Raw genomic sequence first — 11033 nt, 5'->3', positions numbered from 1 at the left:
CACACCCCGAGGATTTAGGAGTGGAGGGTTTGATGTCACGAAGTGTTTTTTCTTTATTCTACCAGGCTGACGAAGACGTTGAATGGAAGTTTGCTCGAAGCTCCCTGTATATGGACTACATCTCCGAGGGGAGATTACTCCCTGTGCCCCTGAATATTCTTGAAATCATACATCTGATCATCGGTCAGGGCATTAAGAGTGTCAAAGATCGCCGTCCTTGTCAACACAATATACAAAAGGTCAGGAAGAGTTACTCCGAAAAGAGACGGCCTGCCATAATCTCCACCAAGTCTACCAAAGACAAAATCAAGGTACTTGATATAACACTGAGCTTGAGATTATATATATATATATATATATATATATATATATATATATATATATATATATATATATGATCAACTTCTACAATATTGTTTCGAGCATACACTCTCAAAGGAAGTCCTATGAGACCGAATGCTCGAATTAATAGTATTGTAGAAGTTGATCATAATTATACTTGAAATATTATATAAATAGCTCCATTTATCAAAATGTTGAGCACTATTATTTCATGGCTTTTGTTTATATATATAAATATAGGCATAAAATATATAGTGCAATACCCACTCATCGTGCTCAAAGCGGTTTACAACGGGTCCCAGACCAACAGCAATACATAACATATAGAACGAGACATAATGTTGTTAGCCGATAATATTACAATTTTTTACGACAGAGACAACGCTATTAATGGCCAGTTACTCATTTTACACCCGAGTATGGCGAGAGAATGTGAGTAAAGAGTCTTTTCCAAGGACTCGACTATGCGCCGAGCAAGGTGTAGAACCCAGGACCTTCCGATCCGAAAGCGAGTGTCATACAATAAGACCCCAGACCACATAGCCGGACATTGGGTTTCTTTTATTAGCTGTCATTTTTACTGAAACCCGTTAACTGTCGTACTTTGGTTAAAAAAGGGTAATTAAAAATTTGGTCAGAAAACTCGTCCCTCAAATATCGATTGATTTAACTGACCTTCATCTTGACAAAAAACTCTCAAACCTGGGACTCGCCAGTTAATTAGTTAAAGAAAATCATTTTGATGCCGTCGTCCAGGTTTTCCACAAAGGAAAATAAATAATCCATCAAATATTTGAATTCAACATGAACCACCATTGGAGTCCAAATGAGCATGAACCACCATTGGAGTCCAAATGAGCATGAATCACCATTAGAGTCCAAATGAGCATGAATCACCATTGGAGTCCAAATGAGCATGAATCACCATTGGAGTCCAAATGAGCATGAATCACCATTGGAGTCCAAATGAGCATGAATCACCATTGGAGTCCAAATGAGCATGAACCACCATTGGAGTCCAAATGAGCATGAACCACCATTGGAGTCGAAATGAGCATGAATCACCATTGGAGTCCAAATGAGCAAACTGCGTGAACATTATCTTGCCCAGGGGTAATATATGATACTGGGGATGAACTCGGGATCTTCCGGGTCACAAAGCAATGAAGATTGAGCTTTCTGTATAGCGCAATATCCACTAAATGTGCCCAAAGCGCTTTACAAGTTCTCCCCAGCCAATAGCAACATTTAACATATGGACGATACATGACGCCTGTTAGGCGATATTGCAGGTGTTTCCGACAAACACAACGCTGTTAACGGCTAGGTACTCATTTTATACCTGGGTACGATGAGAAAATGTGAGTAAAGAGCCTTTTACAAGAACTCAACTATGCGCCGTTCAGAGCGTGTCTCGAACCCTGGACCTTCTGATCCGAAGGCGAGTGTCATACCACACGGTCCTCACAGCCGCATAATAACACGTCTCTCACACCTGGCTTTGTTTCTCCCAATGTTTCCCAGCACCGATTTGTCCGGGACGACCCCACAGAGCTGGACACCATCCACAGGCAGCCCTCAATCCAAACCGCCAGCAAGAAAATCAGAGCTCTCTCCACTAGAGCTACAGTTTATCAGGTACGGTTGCTTCTGTGAATATATTATACGTAATTATAGATAATAAATAGGTACGGAAATAGGGTGATATGAGAGAAGAAGAACGATTGTTAGTTTGTCTGTGCGTGTGTGTGAGTGTGTGTTTGTGCCTGAAGGAGTGAGTAAATGGAAGAGAGAGAGAGAGAGAGGGGGGGGACAGAGAAAGAGAGAGGGAGAGAGAGAAAGAAAGAAAGAAAGAAAGAAAGAGAGAGAGAGAGAGAGAGAGAGAGAGAGAGAGAGAGAGGGAGAGAGAGAAATTGGGAAGTATGAGAAATGCCTTTAGTTTTGTTTAGCTTTTTGTTGGTTTACTTCTATGTGATTGTATTTCCTTTTTATTGTATATTTGCTTTATTATTTCCAGACATTCATTAGTCTAACGCAATTCCCAATGTCAATTTCCAGAAGTGGATAAATAAAGTCCATCTTATATTACCTCTGTCGACCTACTGACTTGAAAATTTAGAATTTCGTAATTTTTGGGCGATAACAATTGTAATCGCTATAGTTGACTATTAAAAAACAATCAAGAAATTAACTTTCACGAGGAATAAATAACACTTCAAATAAAATCTTTCAAATGATGTAGCCTGGCATCAATTTTCATTTCAACACGTTTTAATACACCTTTATCATCTTCTATCTATTCATCCATCTGTCTATTCACTTCTTGCACATTACAACGTATCCTCACGTCTAATACATTTCCCATTTGACTCCAATAATCATCTCCAGGAAGTTCTACAGAGAATCGTCCATCGATACATCATGGACGTCCAAAGACAACACGAAGATCGAGGTGAGGGAATTTTTTACAAACTCTGAACAAGATAAAGAACAATAGGGAAAATATCTTGACATTAAGGGTCCTGGATCAATCCCACCTCACACGCAGCAAGGGTCCTGGATCAATCCCGCCTCACACGCAGCAAGGGTCCTGGATCAATCCCGCCTCACACCCAGCAAGGGTCGTGGATCAATCCCGCCTCACACACAGCAAGGGTCCTGGATCAATCCCGCCTCACACGCAGCAAGGGTCCTGGATCAATCCCGCCTCACACACAGCAAGGGTCCTGGATCAATCCCACCTCACACCCAGCAAGGGTCGTGGATCAATCCCGCCTCACACACAGCAAGGGTCCTGGATCAATCCCGCCTCACACGCAACAAGGGTCCTGGATCAATCCCGCCTCACACGCAGCAAGGGTCCTGGATCAATCCCTCCTCACACACAGCAAGGGTCCTGGATCAATCCCGCCTCACACACAGCAAGGGTCCTGGATCAATCCCGCCTCACACGCAGCAAGGGTCCTGGATCAATCCCGCCTCACAGGCAGCAAGGGTCCTGGATCAATCCCGCCTCACACACAGCAATGGTGCTGGATCAATCCCGCCTCACACACAGCAAGGGTGCTGGATCAATCCCGGTGGCAGTGGAGATTTTTTCAAACCCCCCTGTCCACCCAGCTGTCACTGGGTATCTCGCAGGACGAGAGACGCATGCGCACAACCAACATGACGTTCTCTCTCTAATAACTTTTCCGCCGGTGACGTCACAGACTATGGGTGACGTCTAATCAAGGGACGCTACTCTTCCGCTAATCTCATTCCCTATACATCCTGCCCCTGAAATAGTTATGTCACATTCATTATGATTCAATATGTAACTTAGTCATTATTAGTCATCTCAAAGACTCGTTACAAAACACACGTCCAATGACTTTGGAACCTGTAGAGTAGAAGGTGTGACATCAAGACTTACTTCTGCTTCCCATTCAGTAGTGATAAACAGGGGAAATAATCCGTATTAAATAACAATATTTCATAGAGTTATCTCCCTTCGTTACACTGTTTACGCATAACTTTTTTTTTTTGAACATAATCATAATAAAACTTGCTGTCAGTGTTGCCGAGACGTTTTTAGTCATAAGATAAAGATATGAACAAGGTTTGTATGAAAGGGGCACGTCTGACCGGTCATCAGAAGGTCTGAGGTTCGATCCCCAGTCGAGGACGACTGATTTTTGGGAAGGTTTTTTTTGTTGTTGTATTTTTCTTTCTTGCGTTGTCGGTCACCTTTTATACCCACTTGTTGAGATCTTTATCTTCCACTGGTGCCTGCTCCTTCATGTCTTCATTAGATATTAGTCATACGACGAATAATGTCGGACATTCTAAAGCTCTGTACAATACAATGGGAAACAAGTTGTGATTTCTTTCTAACATTCTACAAGATGCACATGAACGGAACTCTCAACCATAGGATCGCAGTTCTTTGTTCTTTTACATTTTATTTTGATTCCAGCATGCAACAATTTTAACGTTAGTTTTACTGTCTTGAACGCATTTTGGGTTTAGAAAAAATCTTTAGCATTTCGGATTGCCCGGTAAAACAAAAATAACAACCGAAAAAAACCCATAAAATCACACACAAAAAAGACAAAAACAAACCCCTCCTCCCAAAAGAAAAACTCCCAAAAAACGAACAATAAACAAAAAAAAAAAAACAAAAAAAAAAAACAAACAAACAAAAGCATAACAATCAAATACAGAAAATCCTGTTGATTTAACAAAACATACTTACACTTACAATCATCAACCCCCCCCCCCCCCCACACACACACACCCGACACAAACATCAATGTCTTACTAATATTATAACTTCCTTGTGTTCCTGATCCTCTCTCAAAAGAAAATCACTATCGCTGGAGAATTATTGAAATTACTCATTCAGAAAAAACAATTTCAACTCGATTCGATTTTATGTTCGAAAAAAATGAAATAACCCAGGAGGAAATAATTTGGTTATAATTTCAAAGGTCTAAAAATAGGTATTGGGGTCCCGATAGCTCAGTTGGTAGAGCACTCGCTTCACACGCAAAGGGACAGAGATCGATCCCGGGGGCAGTCGAGATTTTTCTGACCTCTCTGTTCACCCAGGAGTGAATGGGTAGCTGAGTCTGTTAGATTTGGCGGAAAGTACTTTGCGAAAGACTAGCATCTCATGAAAAGGATAGCAACCAGTGACTACGAAAATAATTATTTTGTAACCCACCGTCTTTACAAGGTGTTATGTTGGGATAAATTGGATTAAAAAAAAAAGAAGTAAATTTCGAATCTGAACGGATATGCGAACTTTTGAGATTTTGCAATAAATAAATAAAATAAAATTCCCTTTATTCATCCCCAAGGGGAAATTTGTCTTCAGGGTCTATTCCAAGGGAAGACTGGAATGACTAAGGCATTAGCCGCAGTGAGCTAGGGAGAGGTGACTTGCTCAAGGCAGGTAATCGAACCTGGTACCTTTTGGGTACGAATCAACGACAGTACCGCTTAGCCACGCTTCCCCGGCAGGCCATTGCTATTGTCCGTTTCACGCTATAGAAACCGGGATAAACTCCGGCTCTATGGTTCGATGGCTCTGACGGACCACTTTAAAATATGTATTGATGCCATTCGAACACGTGTACGTCATATGCAGGTCTGGCAATCCAAATCGTTATCTATTCATCGTTGTTGAAATAGAAACATTCTCAAACCCACGCAAGACAATGTCCATAGCAACAATGTTAAATCAAGGCCATCAATGTGATCGGTTATCAGACCTGAACATATTATGTGTACGTTGGTCTAAAGGTAATGCCATTTTTCCTTATATCAGGCATAATGCCACTATAGATAGAATGCCCTTGGTTAAGAAACTCACAACATTGCCATCCGGAAGTATAACGGACCCACACACATAACTCTGTGTAATCATAAACTTTTATAGTCTGGTTAATACAGTTTAGTGAGAATTACTCATAAACGTGGATTGCAAAAAACAATATCAAAGACCCGAGTGACGTCAACTTCATTCTATCTATTGAGAAAGGTATCATAATACATCCGGAAAAATAATTTATCATTTGGGGTTTACTATATTAATTAATCTCTCCTTTAATTCAATCAGACTGCCTCGAATGGGGATCGAACCTAAGACCTCCTCATTACCGACTGACCGTGCAGGATAATATTTTGAAATCAACCAGTGACTACGAAAATAATTATTTTGTAACCCACCGTCTTTACAAGGTATTATGTTGGGATAAATTGGATTTTAAAAAAAGAAGTAAATTTAGAATCTGAACGGATATGCGAACTTTTGAGATTTTGCAATAAATAAATAAAATAAAATTCCCTTTATTCATCCCCAAGGGAAATTTGTCTTCAGGGTCTATTCCAAGGGAAGACTGGAATGACTAAGGCATTAGCCGCGGTGAGCTAGGGAGAGGTGACTTGCTCAAGGCAAGTAATCGAACCTGGTACCTTTTGGGTACGAATCAATTGCTATTGTCCGTTTCACGCTATAGAAACCGGGATAAACTCCGGCCCTATGGGTTCGATGGGTCTGACGGACCACTTTAAAATATGTATTGATGCCATTCGAACACGTGTACGTCATATGCAGGTCTGGCAATCCAAATCGTTATCTATTCATCGTTGTTGAAATAGAAACATTCTCAAACCCACGCAAGACAATGTCCATAGCAACAATGTTAAATCAAGGCCATCAATGTGATCGGTTATCAGACCTGAACATATTATGTGTACGTTGGTCTAAAGGTAATGCCATTTTTCCTTATATCAGGCATAATGCCACTATAGATAGAATGCCCTTGGTTAAGAAACTCACAACATTGCCATCCGGAAGTATAACGGACCCACACACATAACTCTGTGTAATCATAAACTTTTATAGTCTGGTTAATACAGTTTAGTGAGAATTACTCATAAACGTGGATTGCAAAAAACAATATCAAAGACCCGAGTGACGTCAACTTCATTCTATCTATTGAGAAAGGTATCATAATACATCCGGAAAAATAATTTATCATTTGGGGTTTACTATATTAATTAATCTCTCCTTTAATTCAATCAGACTGCCTCGAATGGGGATCGAACCTAAGACCTCCTCATTACCGACTGACCGTGCAGGATAATATTTTGAAATCAACCAGTGACTACGAAAATAATTATTTTGTAACCCACCGTCTTTACAAGGTATTATGTTGGGATAAATTGGATTTAAAAAAAAGAAGTAAATTTAGAATCTGAACGGATATGCGAACTTTTGAGATTTTGCAATAAATAAATAAAATAAAATTCCCTTTATTCATCCCCAAGGGGAAATTTGTCTTCAGGGTCTATTCCAAGGGAAGACTGGAATGACTAAGGCATTAGCCGCAGAGAGCTAGGGATAGGTGACTTGCTCAAGGCAAGTAATCGAACTCGGTACCTTTTGGGTACGACTCAACGACCGTCCAGCTTACCACGCTTCCCCGGCAGGCCATTGTAATTATTCTCCACCACAGCGAAGAGGAGTTGATCTAAAGTTTGATGTCTGTGGCTCTAGATTCAATTTCCAGCAATGAATTCGACCATTGGGCACCTGGAGGAGGACCGTTGTAGAGGAGATAGAACAGGCTGGAAAGACATGGAATGAGCTGAGATGGCTGGCCCAGGGCAGAGATGCCTGGAGGAACTTTGTTGGCGCCTTATGTTCCACCGAAGAACCAAGAGAATAAGTAAGTAATTCGACCCGACATAATACAACTTTGGGACTGTGGGTCACATTTTAAAGATCATAACAGTTGATTTCAACTTTTATTCATTATTAAAATACACGGTTGAAATCATAAACTCCTTTCAATTTCTTTCCGTTTCCAGGCAACGCTGACGAGCTTCGCAGTTCCATAGACTCGATGAAAAGTGAAATCTTCACCAGCTGCAGACAGAAGGATGAAAATCTCATCATCGCAACAGAATCCATGAACAGTATCGCCCTTGACCTTAGTAAGATGGCCGACGGCGACCTTGACACGAATGAACTTGCTTCGATGTGCGCCTCGATGGATTGGTGGGGAGAAGAGATTGATGAAAATAATATAATCCCTGAAGAAGATATTGAGATGACAATGAATCAAGAGGATGCTGTCATACATGAAAATGGAAGTGAAAAGGGAAATAACTCAAATTTGAAATATTCCAAACATGTGGATGATTCTATTTCAAGTTGTTCGAATGATTTAGATGGAACTCCTCTTGCTGTCGATTCGGAAAGCAAACGTGTTGTTCAGGAAATAAAGGTAAAGTCTGAAGACGTTGCTAAAAAGAGGAGGCATCCGACTTTTAAGCGCATACAATTGAGTGACGTCACCAAAGAGGAGACACCCCTGACTGTGAAGCACAAACAACTGGGCGGGAAGGATGGAGGTTCTTTAACAAGCAGTAGAGATGCTCCTTATGGTGTTGATGGTCTGGGAGAATCTGGAGACGATGAACTTCTAGGGCGTGAGGAAAGAGGAAGCCAATGCTGTGATGGTTTGGAAGAGGCAGATGAAATGGACGATGACGGTGGAAGTATTTTGGATGATATCATTGATTACGTCATTGACCCGGAAGAGGTAGAATTCGATGAAAACAATGTGGTGGTCAAGAACGAGAGGAAGACTACAAGAGATAGAAAAGTGAGTTTTAAAGACCATGGCAAGGGACATCACTCTGATGAAAGTTAGAAATACAGCGGAATCCTGATAAAGCCAACGCCGACACACAAGAAATATTGGATGACTTTGACCGTGGCCCTCGTAAAGTTATGGCCTGACACTGACCAAAAAAATGACGTCAAAATGCCAGTCTTTGGCCACAAAAGAAAACAAATCGTGAGTTGTATTCAATAGTTCAACGAATGAAATAACTTGTTTCCATGAGCACTACTAACGACAACTCACTAGGCGGTACAAAAACCAAAAAAAATGACGTCAAACTGCCAGTCCTTTTGGATTTCAGTGTCAGGCTATAACATAACGATGGCTACGCTGATACTAACCAAATAATGACGTCAAACTGCCAGTCCTTTTGGATTTCAGTGTCAGGCTATAACATAACGATGGCTACGCTGATACTGACCAAATAATGACGTCAAACTGCCAGTCCTTTTGGATTTCAGTGTCAGGCTATAACATAACGATGGCTACGTTTTGACCCTCTCTTCACCAACTACATGAAAATCGTCACATTTCTGACGACATTTTTATTTTTGCTCAGATTTATTTTGTGTATCACAAATTTGAAGAATAATCTTTGTTTAATTAATAATTACTTAGTGTTGTCTTATAAAGCTTGTTTTGCAAACAAAATTATGATCAGCAGGATTTTAGGGTAGGCATGACAGTTTGGAAAATACTGAAAATGGCCAGAATGGAGAGAGTTATGTTAAGTTGACGTCATCCGTTTTCAATGGAACACAGTTAGATAAAGAACAGAACATTTGGGATCAACAATAAGTGTTGACTTTAAGCAGAAATTGACTTTATGAGTGTTGACTTTAAGCAGAAGTTGACTTTATGAGTGTTGACTTAATGAGGATTCGACTGGACAAGAAATGCCTGATTATGAAATAAATGAGCTGATAATACTCGATTCCTGCGTATTGACCTTTTGAATGCTGTTCTAAATTGCTGTTTTGTCTGGTTGGAATTTCAGGTAGTTTTTGGTTGTCATCAAAAACAGGAAAGCGCAATGCAGTGAGAATTGAGTGAGAATTACTCATAAACACGGATGGCAAAAAACAATAACAAAGACCCGAGTGACGTCAATTTCGAACTACCTATAAACGTTCAAGGTTACACAAAGTTTTGTGTGTTGGTCTGTTATACTTGCGGATGGCAATGTTGTGAGTTTCTTAGCCAAGCGCATACTATCGATTAAAGAATGCTATGCATGTAGCTAAAATACTCACAACATCCGCCAGGTGGATATAATGTACATATGTATATACATATATCTATGTGTAACCTTAAAATCTATATAGATTGTATGAAGTTGACGTCACTCAGGTCTTTGTTATTGCTTTTTGCCATCCGCGTTTATGAGTAATTCTCACTAAACTGTATTAACCAGACTATAAAAACGTTAAAGGTTACACATAGTTTTGTTTGTTGGTCCGTTTTACAGTCGGATGACAATGTTGTGAGCTATTCAGCCAAGCGCATACTATCTATAGTCTCTGGTCGAAAGAATTTAGTGAGATCCAATCATTAAAATGGCTGGCTAAAAACAATAACGAAGAACTGAGTGACATCAATTTCGTTCTATCTTTAGCCTGACACCAGGAGTTGTCTTATGACGTCCTTTTATTGATAGTATGCGCTTGGCTAAGGAGTTCACAACATTGCCATCCGGACGTATAACGGACCAACACACAAAACTATGTGTAACATTGAACTGTTATAATACAGTTTAGTGAGAATTACTCATAAATGGGGATGGCAAAAAGCAATAACGATGACCTCAGTGACGTCATCTTCATTCTATCTTTAGATAGTTCGAAGATGACGTCACTCAGGTCTTTGTTGATGTTTTTTGCCATCCGCGTTTATGAGTAATGCTCACTGAACTGTATTAACCCGACTATAAACGTTCATGGATACACACAGTTTTGTGTGTTGGTCCGTTATACTTCGAATGGCAATGTTATGAACTGCGCTTACTTTCTATAGATAGTTCGAAGATGACGTCACTCATGTCTTTGTTATTGTTTTTTGCCATCCGCGTTTATGAGTACTTCTCACTAAACTGTATTAACCAGACTATAAACCTTCAAGGTTACACACAGTTTTGTGTGTTCTCCAGTTTTACTTCCGGATGGCAATGTTGTGAACTCCTTGGCCAAGCGCATTCTATCTATAGGTTAGTGCACCACCTCGTGAGATGTTGTAGTTAGTTGTGCTGCAGGAAACCAAAGATCCCATTGGTTGAACGATTGAATACAACTCACGGTTGTTGTCTTTTGTGGTCGTGGACTTGTCTTTTGACCTGTGTTTTTTTGGGGTCAGTTTCAGGCTAAGAAACTCACAACATTGCCTTCCGGAAATATAGATAGAACGAAGATGACATCACTCAGGCCTTTGTTATTGTTTTTTTTTTTTTTGCCGTCTATGTTTGTGAGTATTTCTCACTAAACTGTATTAACCAGATGTCAAGAGAATGAATAA

General features: G+C 40.2%; 1 protein-coding gene across 1 annotated transcript in view; it reads left to right on the top strand.

Annotated features, from left to right (window-relative positions):
* The window catches only part of LOC144977685 (short transient receptor potential channel 7-like), a 35821-nt gene extending 26362 nt beyond the window's left edge, over positions 1 to 9459 (top strand). The window contains exons 14-17 of the mRNA XM_078923133.1: positions 66 to 311; positions 1867 to 1980; positions 2731 to 2794; positions 7705 to 9459. Of these exons, the coding sequence (XP_078779259.1) occupies positions 66 to 311; positions 1867 to 1980; positions 2731 to 2794; positions 7705 to 8552 (1272 nt within the window). The 3' untranslated portion in view covers positions 8553 to 9459. The remainder of the gene's footprint in view (positions 1 to 65; positions 312 to 1866; positions 1981 to 2730; positions 2795 to 7704) is intronic.
* The last annotated feature ends 1574 nt before the right edge of the window (positions 9460 to 11033 follow it).

Source organism: Berghia stephanieae, chromosome 7, assembly GCF_034508935.2.
Source record: "Berghia stephanieae isolate SIO BIC M18660-M18661 chromosome 7, UCSD_Bste_1.3, whole genome shotgun sequence".
Lineage (NCBI taxonomy): Eukaryota > Metazoa > Mollusca > Gastropoda > Nudibranchia > Aeolidiidae > Berghia > Berghia stephanieae.
The sequence above is the reverse complement of the archived record's forward strand: the minus strand, read 5'-3'. Positions and strand labels throughout refer to the sequence as shown.